Source organism: Archocentrus centrarchus, chromosome 8 (assembly GCF_007364275.1).
Source record: "Archocentrus centrarchus isolate MPI-CPG fArcCen1 chromosome 8, fArcCen1, whole genome shotgun sequence".
NCBI classification, from domain to species: Eukaryota; Metazoa; Chordata; class Actinopteri; order Cichliformes; family Cichlidae; genus Archocentrus; species Archocentrus centrarchus.
The window spans coordinates 8821745-8838815 of NC_044353.1; the positions used below are offsets into that span (position 1 = coordinate 8821745).

Here is a 17071-nt window from a genome sequence, read left to right on the forward strand (position 1 = left end):
CTGGTTGTATGTAAGTCTATAGGCATGGCTCACTCAAACTATGACCTCAGGAAACACTTTCCTGATGTGTGCATGGCCAAAAGTGACTAGTATAAGTGACTAGTATAAAGTCTTAGTGAACAAAACATGATGTTAATTTTGTAAATCATAGTCAAAAAGGAGAATAAATCAAGTTTGTTTTGCAATTTGACCGAGAAGTGACTAGCCCGTTAGCATGCAGCGCCCTTTGGCCGTGATGGCAAAGATGCTGAGCTTGAGGCTTTACAAAGGGACGTCGCTAAACAATGGGTGGCAGCACTTGTGGCTAAGACCATCTTTTATATACAGTCTATGGTCTGCATGATTTAGCACATATTCTCAAGATGAGGAAAACAGCCTGCATGGCTTAATCCAAAGGTAAAAAATAAAAAATCTGCCTACTTTTAAAACTTTGTTTTTTACATGTGTACGAAGAACTAAATGCAAAAATGGCAGTAAGTGGTCTTATGCTACATTAGGCACAGGGATATTTCTTGGCTTCCACCAAGTAGCTGCTGATTGCCAAGAAAATGGTCCTGACTAAGAATATGCTGAAAGCTAACCCCATAAACTGAGGTTAATTCAGTCAGTGAAGCAAGCAATATTTAATAATTAATGAATACAAATTAGAAACGCCAGTAGGCTTGATTTGAGCGGTATTCATCTTCTCATCTAACTCTCAGAGAGAATGAGTTTTCCTTTTTCTATCAACTATTCCTTTAACAATTGTTAAATAAGTGCTGAAGACAAAACAGGATTCAAGTTACCTAAATTGAGAGGAAACGAACTGTCAGAGCTCCTCCAGCCAGAGTTGAGAGAATCTGCGGAAAAACCTCCAGATCTCCCTACAGCTCCAGGTGTGGTGACCTCTAGCTGCACCGGCTCAGGCTTCAGCTTGAGAATCAGCCCACTAGAAGACGTCGGTGGAGCTGAGCTCGACTTAGACACCGCAGGCTGAGGGGGACTGGCGGGGCGGGCGAAGGCGAAGGGCAGGCGACTGAGGAGAGTAGCTGAGGGAGAAGAGGAGACTGAAAGGGGGGAACGAGGGGGTCCTGGAGAAGATGGAGGCGGCGTTTTGAGAGGTTTTAGAGGCAGGGCGCAAGGCAGGCCCCGTCTTGTGATGATCTCCCTCAGGGTGTCGATTGGGGAACCGTTGACAGACCACTCTGTAATGCCCATTTGACGTAGGTGAGAGCGAGCGTGGCTAGACAGTCCTTTGCGATTCTCAAAATATTCCCCACAGAATTCACAGCCTATTTCCTTAGGAGGTTCACCTTAGGGATGAGAAGATTTGATCTTGTGTTAAACAGACAAAGCATTACACCTCTATAAATCCTCTAATTATTATAGATACTACAACACTCACTGTGTGGAAGTGCCATGAGTTCCCCACTACTGAGGCGGAAGACCTGCATGGAAGAGGACTTGAGACGCTTGGCAGGTGGGCCAAGTACAGACGAGGCAGAGGAAGAGGTAGCTTTGGATGTTGATCCACTCCCGGTTGTGGTCACCTTGTAGAGGAGTGATGAAGAGGAAGAGGAGGAGAGTGTCAGCAAGGGTGGCTTTGGGGAGGAGAGTGTAGTGGTGGCGAGACCCCGTGGCTCCGTGTGGTTGTCGAGCTGCAGTGCACTGGCTTTGTGCTTGAAGTCATCAGTATCGATGAGCTGGTTCAGGAGGTTTATGGGAGAGCCCTTGGATTCAGAGTACTCCACCCCAAAGTGCCGCAGGTGGGCTCGAGCATGGCTGGATAAGCCTTTCCGGGTTTCAAACCAGGCGCCACACAGCTGACAAACAATGTCCTTGTTGGGGTCCACCTCCAGTGCTACAAACAAAAGAAAAAGTGACTACACGTAAGAGCAATTTACAGTTATTGAAAACAGCCTTTAGTCTGGGCAGTGACACTTACTGAGGTTGAGAGGAGCATCATTCTCCTCTGGTGCCCAGAGGGGTTTGCCTGTTGTGATGGTTGCTGAGCCAGAGAGGTTAGAGGTCAAGCTTTTCATGCCCCCTGCCTTGTGCTCAGGAGAGCGCAAGGGGGAAGACACAGGCAGTAGAGAGGAAATGGGGGCTTTCTTCACTACCGAGGAAGGGGAGCTGGAGTGAGCCGGAGCTGGAGAAGCACCCGGGGAAGGTGTAGAGGAGGAAGAGGGCGGCACTGCTTTTGCTGCTTTGGCCAAGATGGAGAGAGGGACGGGTCTCTCGTCTAAGTCCATGTCCTCATCTTTCAGGGGAACAGACGTGGAGGGGCTCTTGGCACCGAGCGGCTCCAGAGGAGGTGAGCTTATTTTGCTGTCTGCGTTGCGCTCCTTGGCAATTCGATGGAGAAGGTCGATGGAGGTCTCGCTGCTGTCAGAAACGGTGATGCCCAGCTGGCGCAAGTGAGAGCGGGCGTGGATGGAGAGGCCACGCCTGGTCTCGAACTTAGCTTCGCACACCTCACACTTCAAGTTGTTGCCTGAAAAAGTGTGAAAAGAAGCAAAAAAAAAAAAAAAAAAACAACATATGACCGGACAATAAGCTGTGTCTTACAAATGTTATAAATATTTCAAACTACCACAGATGACATCTATTTTTATGCAGCCTGAGCTACAACAAAAAGTTTAAAAACCAGCAGCAGGTGGCTCAGCCTGTTTTAGTGGCCACAGATATCCCAGAATAGTCACCTCTCTTCACTCAGTTTAACACTAGCACAGTGCTAGAGGTGCTCTTATTAGCCCCTAAATAATCTCTCTACCTCTCAGGATTTCCCTTGTGATAAACCTCTCTAATGTAGTATCTCCATACCCCTACGATTTTCCCACTGACAGCTATGATGAGGCTTGGCTGTAGCAAATCCAATCCCTTGTAAACACTCTTGAGGTCAGCATTCCCATATTCCTGCCTCACCCGTGGTGTCTGCATCCTCCCCAGGTGAGAGGCTGTCTGCCTTCACGCGGTGCAGCCCTGTTTCCCCGGGACTTGAGCTCAAACCATCCAGGGCTGAAAGCTGCAGCTCCTCATCATCATCTTCCTCCGCTGCCTCCTCGTCATCACCTAAAACATAACCGTACCCGTCTAAGAGCAGAAAATCCATAGTAATTAAGCTAAGTGATGACTGTCATGACAAATCACATTAAATAGCAGTATGAGGGATGCATCTAGAAGCTAATTTTACATTAAAAAAGAAATGCATTTAATGCATATACATGCATTCTGCCTTAACAATATGAATAAAAGAATCAGGCTCAGAGCCGAAAAAAATCAGCTCACTCCTGTGAGCTCATTGCCTCTTATTTTCTCACTCCTTATTACAGCAGAGCATTACACTGCCTTCTGTGAGGAAATATGCATAAAAACAATATAAGTAATGAATCCCTGTCAAAAAAGTAATAACTGCACCGCTTGTATGAAACAAACGCGGCAGCCTTGGTTCCCCGCAGTCAGACATTCCTGGGACAAAAGTGCCATTTTCTGCGACAAATCGGTAAATCAAAAGAGACGTGGAGACAGACAATGCTTTTTGTCTGGTGGGCGGCTCTGCGCTTGTCAGTTCATCTCTTGACTGTAAAAGAGCAGCGATGTGACACCTCGGAACGCAGCGTTATTACACCATTTATTATAATAAAAGACAATGCGAAATAATCACAGGGATATTTATAAAATCCGAGCAAAGTCGCAAACGCTAACTTTGTGCCCATTCAGGCAGAGAAAGAGTGAGCGACCCCCGACACTTCCAAGTCAAAAAAAAAGAAAAAAGTGATACTTCGATTATACTTGGTTGATCCGGATAAGTTGCAATAAGATTACCGGTTACTACTTCTTTCGGTCAACAAAGTTACCACGTTTTCTCCGACTATTCTTGCGGTCAGTTTATTGCACGAAACACGCACAAATGCATGCACTTGAAAGCACAGCGTGTCCTCTATCAAAAATCAAAGCAAAGTAAAATGGCGAGGATTGGGCAACTGTAGGTAATTTTAGAGATCCTGCAGCATTGGAAATACTGGACGTCATTCGATACGAGTGTAATAGAAGGGGGAAGCACACATATTGAAAGGGGGGGGGGGACAAACTGTAACAACATCATCACAACAGCGAAAATCATCACAATTTCATCCCCAGTGTGTAAATCAGGGACAGGCTAAACAATAACAATGACCCGCTTTATGAGCTTTTGACGCGCGTGTCAGAGGCTACCTGCGCGGCTCTGCGCGACAATGATTTTCTTTACATGGTCTCCGACATGATTAAGAGTTTTCTTTTTTCTTCTTTCTTTCTTTCTTTTTTTTTTTTTTTTTAATGGCTGTTCTCTGGCTACAATGTGACAGAAGATGCGGCGCCAGACGTGCAGTGCAACGCCGCCGCCGCCGCGCGATCCGAGGGCACGCGGTACACGGGAATTACAGCGCGCGGTACTCACCGGTCCGCAACCGCAGTGCATCGGACTCCCGGCAGCTGAAGCCAGACAGTTTTTCCGCTATTGTTTGGGTCTGCGGGGAGGTGGAAGCAGCCATTTTGCCCCCATATGCACCGCTAAGCTAAGGCGTGACCAATCGAGTGGAGGCGGAGGTTGGGATAAATGCACCGAGTGCCACATCAACCATGGGCATCAGGGATTCTCTCACTCTTTCCAACACACACACACGCACTTACACACACTCGTGCAAAGGCTGATTTTTCTCAGCAGCTCCCTGATTCCAACACCTCGCAAGGCACACAGCCCTGTCACTGAGATCAGGCAGTTTTTAGTTCAAAAACAGTAACTTCAAAACACATTTCCAACTCCTTTAAGAATTTATGATTATCTCCTTCTATCTTGGTATTATGAGGCAACAGAGAGCCAAGCTCAAACTTCAAACAGTGGCAGGTAGCCACTATCAAACCCATCAGCAGCCAGCAGAATAATCAATCACACAACCAATAAGTAAGGTCCGTTTATCACATTCCCACTTTTAAGGGTGGATCAATAATGAAAACTCCATCTACCTTCACACTCTTCTGCTCCGTCCCTCTTCTTCCAGGGTTGGGGAGATGCTGAAGGCAGTGCATCAGAAAGAGCAGCACTCAGGGTCCTTTCGCTTGTCTCCTCCTCCAGCTTTACCTCAACAATTCTCTCCCCTTCATCCTCTGTGTCTTTCTCCTCTTCACCCTCCTCCTCCTCTTCCTCCTCCTCCCCCTCCTCTGGAGAGCCAGAACTCCGAGGGGGAGCCGTGGGGATTACGAGGTCGGGCCTGCTGGAGAACAACTCCCTCAGGATGTGGATTGGAGAGATGGTAACGTCCCAGTTAGTGATGCCGAAGTCGCGGAGGTGGGCCCGAGCGTGGCTTGACAAGCCCGCCCGGGTATCGAAGCCGGCACTACAGAACTCACAGTGCATGACACTGAAGGTGTCCGGATCAAAGTTGGCAACTACGGAGAAAAGAAGCAATGCAACTGACTGAATGTGCAGTAAGGCACTTTATGTCAGTGGTTCCCGACCTTTTTTAATTATGACCACCACAAACTGATGGGCCAGCTGTGCCATTTTGACCTTAATCTGGTCACAAAATTGTCTGTTGGTCACTTTTTACCACTTTGGTCAAGATAACTGCAAAAACGACTGCCATGAACACACAGGAAGAGACTAGCAGGTTAACCTTCTGAGGTTTAGGTCGTCATCAGTGATGACCCCAACCCTAACCCTAACTCTAACACTAGGCAATCAGCGTTATTTTGTTTGTATTCAATTGTTCTTCCAAGTCTTGGCAATCAGGGAACAAAGGAAACTGACACACATCAAAAACTATTTGGAGTTTTTCCCAAAAAAAGGTCAACTCTGCCTTTCTCCAAAATACAGGGTTAGGGTTGGGTTAGGGTTATGATGACTTAAGACTTCTGAGGATTAAACTTATCTCAGCTTTGAGGTGAGCAATTGAAGGAAATATGAGCAATTGATTGACACATAACTGGTGATAAGTTCATTAGGCGAGTACCTATGTAAACGGAGCATGGGACATCCACAACCATCAATAGGCAGCAAGTGAATGGCTTTATATGTTGGTAAGGCCTAAGTCATAGGACTAGCCAGTGGGTTGCCAGATTGCTGCTGGATTTGGGCAGCTTTAGTCTTGTTTTTCTCATGTAATTTGAATAATTCATAGAGACCTGAAGTCCTTTGTGAAGACCTAAATTGGTGGTCCTGATACTCAGGTTGGGAACCACTATTTTATATAGAAACAACCTCAATACACATTTTTCAAAGTGTTGATGACATCAACAAGAAATGCACAGAGAGAAAAACCTTAAAAAAAAGAAAGCCTTTTACTGGGTTAAAAAAAAAGGTATTTAAGTGAGATGCATGTTTAGGGTTTTTGTTGAGGTAAAGCTGTTTAGAGTCTTCATTCTAAACATGTTTTACTGAAGAGACAATAAAAAGATGGGGTTCCAAATATGCATATCTACAGAGTCTAAGAAACACACATGACAGGCTACTGACCTTTTTTCTTCTTCTTCTGATAAGAAAACTTCTTCTCAATCGCGTTGACTTCCTCAGGGGATATGAAGTGACGCACATTGTAGCTGACGCCCACTCGGTTCAGGTGGCCCCTCACATGATTGGCAAGCCCAATTCCATTATGAAATCGATCGGGGCAGTAGGGGCATTTCCTCTCCACGCTCTTCAGCACCTCTGTGTCCTCATCAATCTCGTCTTTGTCTTCATCCAGGATGGCCTCTGACAGGAAACGTCGCACGCGTTCCTCGTCAGTGTCGTCGTCGTCGTCACTGTCAATTTCTACAGGAGCGGCGGTGACCCTGGTGCTCCTCCTCAGAAAGAAAACCTTCCCATCTTTTTCCGCTTCCTGCTTGTCATCGTCCTTTCCACTCTTCTTAGTGGGGAGTGATAATGTAGCACTCTGCTGCAAGGACCCGTCATCTATCAATGAAAAAAAAAGGCACTCTTGTTTAAAATCGCCAACAAATCTAACTAAAACAGTACACAGTATGTGTGCATCCAGAAATTTGAATGCGAGTCAAGTGTTTAATGTTTCAAAAAATAACAATTAGCTTCTTTTTAGTCATTTCTGTCATCACTGTTATATGACTTAGATGAAAAAAATTCTATTTAAATCAGTTAAAGGTGACAAATAACTCTAAATTCAACATCTGAGTCTTTATTCTTCACTTTCGTCTCACCCATGTTGGATCGCACTCTGGTCTGAGGCCTCACTCCCACTGGTGAGCTTTCCTCTTCCTGAGACAGCTCGGTGTTAAACTCTGTCCTCTGATCTTGGTCCTGCTCTTCCTCCTCACTCTCAGGCAGCTTTTCATCATTCATCGCGGTATCAAGCTTGGCCAGATCACTCCAAGTCTTGCCTCTTCTGCTGAATCTCCTGTTGAAGACCACCTGTCTCGCAGGCTGAGCTGCAGCGCTGTCCTGTGTTTTGCTATTGTCAGCGGCAGTGATTGCTTGCTGGCTTTTGCCTTGAGCTGCATCGGACTCGGAGATGATCTCAGGGTCTAGGTTGGGTTTTAAAATTCTTGCTCCAATATTAGCCTTTAAACGCGGGCCGGACTCGTCAATCTGTCCCGGGTGAACAAGTGCCCGGTGTTCCCTCAGTATGGTTTCACTGGAGGTCAGGAAGCCACAGTGACCACAAGCCAGGGAAGTAGATGCCAAACTGGATGGTGAACCAGAGGAAGAAGATTCAGGATGGAGAGTGTTTTTTTTCCTGGTGTGGGTCTTGGAGTGATTAGCTAGTGCCTGGGATGTTCTTGTGCTGAAGTTACACTTGGTGCAGACAAAGCGGCGGCGGTAGGTAGAGAGAGCTCGCGTCTGAGTTGGGGTTCGAACTGAATTTGGTGGGGCTGCATCAAGATCAAGGACTCCTGACTCTGTGTCTGGTGCTGATGCTGGCGATAGAGGTGGACATTTGACTATTTCTTGGTCTAACACTTTTTTTAGTATTGAGACTGGGCCGGTATTTTCCATAACAGTCGGGTCTCCACTTCTATTCTTCAACACCTTGCTGTCCAGTGTCTGAATTTCCTTTGCTTTCCCATTTTCATTCAGTTTCTCAATCTCTTCCAGGATCTTCAGACGGGACTCTTGGTGCCTTCTGTGGTGCTCTGCTAGTGCAAGTCGATTCTGCAGGTTCCATCCACACTCAACACACTGAAACCGGCTGGCCTTTCCTAACCGCCTGCCACCCCCTGCACCACTCTGATTGTGCTCAATCATGTGTTCCTGCAGATGGACCTGCTTCTTAAAGTAAATGCTGCACTCCACACAGGTGAAAATCTCTTTATCTGACTCCACCCCACTTTCTTCTCCTTCTTTGTCCCTTCTCCCACCTCTATCTCTGAACTTTATGGGTTCCACCCCTCCCTCTCCAAAGCTGACTTCCTCAAAGTCATAAACCTCTCCACCTCTATTCAGCTGCACCATTTCAGATTTTTGAGGACTAGGTCTTGCCAATTTGGCAGTCTCAGGCAATGTACGCTTAAAGGTGCCAAGTCCTGAGAAGGGCCTGAGCAGCACCCTCTTCTTTCTGCACCGCTGAATGAATGTGCAATGAGCCCAGGGTGCTGGAGGGGGACTCTCTTGGTCTGAGTCTCCAGGGAAGGTGTACACATCTCTCTCAGGCTCCTTGGTTTCCTTTCCCTTGGGCTTTTTTTCTTCCTCACTGTTTTCCAGCACCTCCTCCTCCTCCTCCTCCTCCATTTGGCAACCTTCCTTTGGTTTTACTTTAGACAGGAATGGCTCAGCTCCCTCAGATACATTCCAGACTTTGCTGTCTGCTACTGCAAAGAAAGCAGGAGAATTCTCAATGAAAGGAAAGATTAAAAAAAGAAAGCTATCACGTATACAGGCAGACTTAAATTTCTTCAGTATGGTACGTACATTCTGTTTGGCCAGGCTGGGACATATTTGGCTCCTCTGACTTTGTGCTCTCATTGTTATCACTGTGCCCCTCAGCAGGTGTAGGTGCAGGTGTAGGTGTAGGTGTGTCAGTCTTACTATGGAAGTGCTGCAGTTTATCAGGTTCTTGGTCATCTTCACTATCAAGTCTGGACACCATCAGATAAAAATAAATAAATAACATTACATTCACAATGAACAAAGCATCTCTGCCTGAGATCAGGGTAAATCAGAAACCATGTGGATGCTTTTATTTCTTATTCTCTGGCCCACTGCTACCACTGAGGTCAAGTCCTCCGTATCTTTTCAGGGAATTTCATGGGATTTGGCTAACTAAGGGAAGTGTAATTATAAACATGGAAATGGTGGGAATGTTTTAAACTAATTCTAGCACTTGTGGACTCCTTATATATAAAACTGACTACCCTAAAGTAAACAGCATAAATAAAGAATTCAGTTTTTTCCCCACCATAAATGTATTCCTGGCAGCACAGAGATGACTTTGGAACAACACCTAGGAGTAACATGCCATGAAAGAAAACAACAATCCTTTGTACATGTCAGTACGTTACTGAAGTTTCCTGAAAAGACAGCAGTCCAGTTTGTTCAAGTGTACGTTCAACATTTTAGGAAATACACTTATTTGCTATCGTTTAAAGAATCAGGTAAGATGATTTATACCACTCCCATTTCTGTGCATCTAAATTACAATTACATGCAAATGTTAAACGTGCAAGTTCATAATATATAGTTAGGTCAGTCCATTTTTGGACAATGACACATTATTTTTCATTTTGCCTCTGTACACCATCACAGCAGATTCTAAATCAAATAATCAAGATGTGACTGAAGTGCAGATTTCCAGCTTTAATTCAGGGGGTTTAACAAAAAATTTGGCTGAACTGTTAAGTAATTACAGCCATTTTTATAAACAGTCCTCCATTTTCAAAGGTAATTGGACCATTGACTGACAAGCAGATTCATGGCCAGGTGAGGTCTGTTCCTTTGTTATTTCACGACAAATTTAGCAGATAAAATATCTGGATCTGATTCCAAGTGTTGAACTTGCATTTGGTGTCTTTTCACTGGAACTCTCAATATGAGGTCCAAAGACATGTTGATGCAAATGAGGGAGGCCATCATTCGACTGAACAAAACAAATAAACCTATCGGAAAGATAGGAAAAGAAAACACTAGGAGTGGCCAAGTTAACTATTTGGTACACCCTTAAAAAGAATAAATGCACTGGCCAGCTCAGCAACACCACAAGGCCTGACAGACCACAGAAGACAACTAAATTGGATGATTGCAGAATTCTTTCCATGGTTAAGTCAAGAACGCTCGAGTAGTTAGACATATCATTGTCAAAGTCTACAATCAAAAGACGCCTTCATGAATGGAAATACAATGGGTTTAACAACAAGATTACACTCATGAAGAAGAAAGCGAAATTAGACTTTGCCAGAAAACATCTAATAGAGCCTGCACAGTTCTGAAAGAAGAGTACCTGGACAGATGAAACCAAGATTAACTTGAACCAAAATGATGGGAAGAGAGAAGTCTGGAGGAGATACCACATGAACCATCAAGCATGGTGGAGGTAATGTTATGGCATGGGCATGTATGGCTGCCAGTGGAATCAGATCAGTGTGATGTGACTGTTGACGGATGCAGTAGGATGGATTCTGAAGTTTAGAGGCCTCTGCTCAGACTCAGAGAAATGCTGCAAAGCTAATCAGACAGCGCTTCACAGCGCAAATGGATAATGAATCAATGCAAACTGCAAAAGTAACCCAAGAGTTTCTTGAGGCAAAGAAATGGGATATTCTTCAATGGCCAAGTCAGTCACCTGGTCTCAAGCCAACAGAGAACCTGTTATTAAATACAAAACTGTATTCAGAAAGACCCAAAAACAAGCAGCAGCCAAAGGTGGCTGCAGCAAAGGCATAGCAGAGCATCTCAAGGGAGGAGACAGTGTTTGGTGATGTCTATGGGTTCTAGACTTCAGGCACTGACCGCAAAGGAATTAAAGCTGGAAGTCTGCACTTCAATCACACCTTGATTGCTTGATTTAAAATCGACTATGGTGGTTTACAGAGACAAAATTACAAAAAATTGTTTCTTTATCCAAATGCTTATGAACCTAACTGCGTAAACAACTGACTTTTCCTATACGTGGGAGATAGAAAGAGAGGCCTGTTTTAACATAAGACTGCTGTAGGGCTTCCGTTTCTTTTCTCTTTTCGTTTTTTTAATAAAAAAATTGAAAAATGTCTGATAATTGCTGTGTGTTGTGAAACAGTACTATCAACCCAGAACTACATTTTTGAAATGCCTGTGGGCACCTATTTGAGCTGGTATGCCTACTGGTGCAGCAAGCATTCTGTTACTAAGTCAAGCATCCAAAATGTCAGTGTTACACTACTATATTTCTGTAATTTAAATATTTTAACAGACTACGACTTGTCCTATTATGGAATGTGGATTGTTAAGAAAGCTGTGAGTGCCTTATCTAACTATAATAGCTTACTGATACATTGCTAACATTAGCTTTTTTTTTTTTTTAAACGCTAACTAGACACAGGGAGCTAAAATGTAATGTTTTTAGCCGGCTAAAGGCATTTTGTAAGCATTTCAGCCCCGAGTTGTTTCATATCGTGGGGTTTTCAGAACATGACACATTGAGCTCTGTGTGTAAACTGCAAACCAGCCTGCAGATGAATTTTGCAGTGAGACTAGAAGCAGAGAGAAAACACCATCTTGTTGTTTAGCCAAGACTCTCAGGGCTTTCTGGTTAGCTTACAGCATCTGTCCAGTTTGAACGCTGTCTGTTTGGGATAAATAACCACACTGCACGCAGTACTGATGGAACGAAACACATAAGCATCTTTGTACGGACTAAAGTTTGCCATAATGAAGTACTATTAAGAAAGATTTAAATACGTTTGTGCTTTCATGCTAAGCTAACAGCTACTCTCAGCAGCTTCTGATCCAACTCTCAGCAAAAAAGTGACCAAGCATGTTTCCTAATGTTGAACCAGTGCTTTCACTTTACATGCAGTTAGTTGATGGTTTCCAGAGAAGTTTCTTTAAATGATCCCACTCAGCACCAAGGAAGCACTGAACTGCTCTGTGTTTTTGAGGACACTTATGGCCTTATGACCTTAGTATTGCTAAAATCTTACCCTGCATACCCATATGAAAAAGAAAAAAAAAGCATATATTAACTGTTCATGTTTGATATATGTATTACACTTCTTGTACAATAATGATTTACTCATGAAAGTTGTTCCTTTCTCTTTTAATTCTTAATATAACATTTATTAAAAGCTAAATATGACTCAAGTAAACATAAATCTGTCAATGAAAAACTCCAACCTTCATGAGTAAGCATAAATGTCTTGAAATAAATTTCTTTTCCATGTGGGTATTCATGAAACTCTAATTTCACCACCCTTCCTCCTGCACCTCCTCCTCCTCCTCCTCACCTGAGTCCAGAAGAAGGAGATCCTGGACTGTGAGCAGCCAGACCGTGAGGGTTAGAAAAGTTCTGTAGCTCCTCCTCTGACGCATAACAGCACACAAAACACACAACCACAGGAACATCACTTCACAGCTTAACAGGTAAAATCCACAGTTAAAGAAAGTACTGAGCAGGTTACATAGAGAGCAAGCTGAAAGACTTCTGACTACAGCAGACTGGAAGAACATTTAGAACAATAAGAGGACAACAACGATAGGTACACTGATGCATTAAGGAGTGTCTTAGCTGAATTCAGAACTACTTTAGCTTTCCCGCAGAATGCATGGCTATGGTTGTCTTGAGATGCGTGCAACAAGTTTGTTACCATCTAGTGTTTCTTTCTCAGAGTCAGAGTCCCAGCTTAAGGAGGAAGGAAAGGCCGAGGACTTGAATCTCCTCTGTGCGCTCCTCCCCAGGTCGGCACCGGACTCGGGGCCCTCGCTCTGCTTGGTACCCTCCTCCCCGGTGAGGCCCCACGAGCATTTAGCAGACATCAGGCCATCTCTCAGATTTGGAGAACATGAGGACTAGAGAGGAATAAAAACAAGCAAACCATATATTTTTGATGGAAGGGTGAAACTGGGATGACAAGAGTTTTTTTTTTTTTTTAATGCCAAACCTCTAAGGTGCTGTTGAGGAAAGTTGGGGTGACGGGATTTTGTGCTGAGTTGAAGGGTGGGGGCCCATAGCTGGTCCCTGGGGTTAGGGGTTGCCCTTCTGGCTCCATGGTCCCCCCCAGAGAACAGTATGGAGTCCCACTAGTGAGCAGCCTGCCTACATCGTGCAGCCTCCTCTCCTTCTGGAAAACATTCACACATGAACTCGCACTGAAGTTTGTCATGTTGGAAAACTTTCCTGGAGGAAATTGCATGGAGAATAATTTTAAAACCAGCATAAAACACAGCGTGTATCTGCAGGTAAGACCTCATTTAATGCTATAATCTGGAGAATCTGCCGTGGCTCGGCTGTCTTCTGTATTTCTCTCTCTCTTTTTTTTTTTTAATTTTGGCAGCTGCAGTTTTCGGACTGTCTGACCTATTTTCACAATATGTCTGGCTTTAAAGAATGAAATGGAGCGCCCAATTGGTTACATAAATAAGTGGCCTTTATATTCAGGCCCTTGTCCTCTCTGCTGCCCCTCTTAAAAAAAAACAGGAAAATGCCCGGGCACATCAAGGTGTCCCACGGGTTGGCCTCTGTCGCTTCAGAGGACGTGGCTCATATCGATCCAGTCGCTGTCAGGTGATTTGGAACAACAACGCATCCATGCACGTTGCCTTTGAAACCCAAACGCCCATAAACTGCAGTTTTTTTTTTCTTTTCTTTTTTTTTTGTGTGTGCAAATACTCACTGAAATCGGCCTGGTTCGCGGATCGCAGTGAAAGGCTGCCTCTTTAAGCACCGTTCGTCATACTTTCAGGACGGAGCCGAAGCTTTACGCACCGCGACGATGCTCGCAAGAGGCTTTGACTGCTCCCATGGAGGAACTTGGCTCTTTTTTTAATCGGCGCTCGGGTTTTTTGCAGGGATCCCTTGGAGATGCCAGGCAGAGGACTCCATGTTATTTGGCTTGCAGGCACGCCACGGCTGCGTACGTAAACGTCAGCGGGGAGGGTGACGAGAAGAGTTTCGAGTAACCCACCGGGGCAAGTTTACGAAGTCAAACTTTTACGAGTGCTTCGTTCGCAGCCTAATTTCTTTAATTCTGTTCGTATTTATGTGACGGACTCTTTATTCGGAGCGATCAGAGCACACAGTGACTCTTCTCTCGGAGGGGAATGGACGTCTGAGCAGCGTAAACGTGCCACAGTAATAATGTTTCTTCATATCCGTTTTATTTTATGTAAATAGATAAACCATAAATATCGGTTGTAGCGCTCTACTTACATTAGTCAACACGTAGTTGGCCTTTATATTAACACTGTTGTGAATAGCATATTTGCATATCATAACATGTAATAACGCTAAGTGATTGCAACACCTCAACAGAGTTTGTCAATTTGTGTATCAAAATTCCCAAAATGATCAAAAATCAATATACGCCTATTTGACGTTATATAGTCAGCCTGCGCCCCCTGTTGGGCTTTCCTTGGACTGCGTGTTTGTGTCTGCAGGGGATGAAAAAGTATTTTAGTAACTGTTTAAACGCGTTTCCACACACTGCGGCTCAGTTTCTTAAAATTCTCCACGCAAACTGAAAAGAGTTCGCTGTTTGTTCCTCAAAACTTCGCGCATCTCTTACAAAAACTCTCAAAACTGTTCTTAAACTGCTTCCTTACACACACACACACACACACACACACACACACACACACACACACACACACACACACACACACACACACACCAAGTACACGCAGCTATTATGTATGCTTACATCTTGCATCAAATAGGTGATGAATTCAGACTCATGTTCCGGTTTCAACTGCGTACAAGTGTGTGGGAATAAGCTTCATTTCTCTCCTGTTCTTTAAGTGTAAAAAGCATTTACCTTACAGTAATATGTAGAGAAACCCAGTGATTTCACCTGTGTCATGTAAGTAAATGAGAAACACTGCAAAGCTGTTCAGCTGAACTGACAAAAAAAAAAAAAAAAAAATGCAAATTTCCTGCCACTGTCTGTGTTCCTGCTGCTCCATCTTATCCCTAACACCTGTATAAGTCACTCCAGGCCTCTTTTGTATTCTGACACATGACCAAATTGTTCTTCCAGGTGAGTTTGCACAAATGCAGCATGAGTAATTGGTCATCAGAGTTTTGCATTTTGAAGGCCAGCACTCCTAGCTGAACAGAGTGTGCAAAAAGATGCAATTTGTGTTCGGAGATGTGCACAACTGTGATTTACTGTAGAAAGATGTTTGAATAAGACCAAAAGAAAACTGTAGTTTGGACACATGCTGTCAGTACATGAGCGTCATGTTTTCAGAACTGTGTGCATAATTTATTATTTCTTTAATGGGCAAAACTGCAGTAGCTGAAGTTACACATCAAAGCAAAGGCTGAGTTGAAATTGTAAGATTGTAAAATTGACCTTTTAATTAGTGATAAATGAATGAGCACATGACTTATATGCTGCAGCTGGTAAAGGTGGTTTTTAATTACATTATACACTTATGGATGGTTTATGAACCACTGCTAATAAATTGTAAATTCTTAGTTAATTACACTTTGCTGTTAACAAAGATTTCACTGTTTATCTATATTTATAATGAAATGTAAAAATAATCAGGTTTGCCAGTCTTTAGTTATGCTATTATTTATATTATTCACTAGTACATTTAATAAAAATAATGTATGAATTAATCTAGTTTAGTGTATTATTACAGGTAACAATGGCACATCACTACCAGCAATGAAACTCTTAGGCCCAGGCCTTTCAATATTTTACATGTAAGACCAAAAGCAATTTTTCACATGAATTTGGTTAATGATCACCAAATGTTATCTAATTCCTGATCAGTGAGATGGACCTGATTCCCCAGGGTCCCGCAATGCATGTGCTGAAGTCATAATGAGACTAACCTTACTGCAAATACTCCCCTTACACCATTACAGTTGCTGTTGTTTTTTTGTTTGTTTGTTTTTTTGTATATGTTGTGACACACAATTTATCATTAATGAAAGAAACCCACAGCAGTTTACAGTCATCTGCAGTACATCCCCTGGAAATTGGCTCTTCACTGCAAAGCTGAATAAGCAAACACTCGATCTTCTTACGAACAGAAAGCCTAAAGATGAAAAATTAAACTGACAATCTGAAGTCATTCCCATAACTCCCATAAATCTCATAAGAAACATAAAAGTACCCTCATTAGTCACACCTTCAGATCCACAATCAGGTGTTCCAGACCAGGGGCCTGTCGTTCCAGCCTTGTGTCTAATCTCAGCCTTTGACATCTCGGCTCTGCTGTCCTCTTTGCTGTTGCCACAACGAGCTCTAAAGAGACCTTCAGAAAAGGGTTTGATTTGACTATGAGTCTAATAAGGTGTTTAAAAAGATCAACACATTTCACTGCAAGGAAAATCTGACAGATTTGACTGGAACTGGCTTCCCCAGCAAAAAAGAAACAAAAAGCAGCAACAACCCCAAAACTTCATCACAGGGAATTCTTGCAAGAACTGGTGTCAAAGTCCATGTGCCTAAAACTTCATCTGCGTGGGAGGCGTGCAAGCAGGAAGGCTGTGCATGCCAAAAATATAGCTTGCACTCATGTAGCAAACAGGAAAGGAGCAGGCTTTTTGGAATAATGCTGCTCTTCATTTACACCTGAGCAGCTTCTGGTCACTGATGAATTCTGCATCATATCTAAAGGTGCTCGAAGAATGTGAAAGTCTGAAAGTTAAGCCAGAAATGGAAGTTTAAGGAGAACAGTGATCCTTGGTGCGCCGGCAAATCCACCATGAAACGGCTCAAAAAAAAAAAGAAATAGAGGGTTATGAAATAGCCTGGTTATAGCCAAGATTTGAATCCCACTGAAATGTTGTGGGGGGGATTTGGAATGGGCAGCATATGCAAGAAAAGCCTCAAACATTTCACATGGAAGAGCACTCAGAAATTCCAAGCAATGTCAGCAGCTTGAGAACAATCATGCAAATCAGCCACAATGCATTATTTCTGCTTCAGTTCAATTCAGTTTGAACAGCAGCAAAAT

At 43.6% G+C, this 17071-nt stretch overlaps 1 protein-coding gene across 2 annotated transcripts in view; it reads right to left on the reverse strand.

The window, feature by feature from the left end:
- The window catches only part of wizb (WIZ zinc finger b), a 28537-nt gene extending 12032 nt beyond the window's left edge, over positions 1-16505 (reverse strand). Inside the window, exons 1-12 of one of the 2 annotated variants that reach the window (XM_030735475.1) lie at positions 16241-16505; positions 13039-13218; positions 12745-12946; positions 12385-12460; positions 8879-9045; positions 7171-8778; positions 6473-6910; positions 4984-5406; positions 2905-3051; positions 1925-2473; positions 1385-1840; positions 786-1292 (exon numbers count right to left, since the gene is read on the reverse strand). In XM_030735475.1, coding sequence (XP_030591335.1) covers positions 786-1292; positions 1385-1840; positions 1925-2473; positions 2905-3051; positions 4984-5406; positions 6473-6910; positions 7171-8778; positions 8879-9045; positions 12385-12460; positions 12745-12946; positions 13039-13146 — 4681 coding nt within the window. In that variant the 5' untranslated portion in view covers positions 13147-13218; positions 16241-16505. Of the gene's footprint in view, positions 1-785; positions 1293-1384; positions 1841-1924; positions 2474-2904; positions 3052-4983; positions 5407-6472; positions 6911-7170; positions 8779-8878; positions 9046-12384; positions 12461-12744; positions 12947-13038; positions 13219-13770; positions 14006-16240 lie in introns of those variants that run through there. The other variant, XM_030735477.1, reaches the window with a different exon arrangement.
- Between the last annotated feature and the right edge of the window lie 566 nt (positions 16506-17071).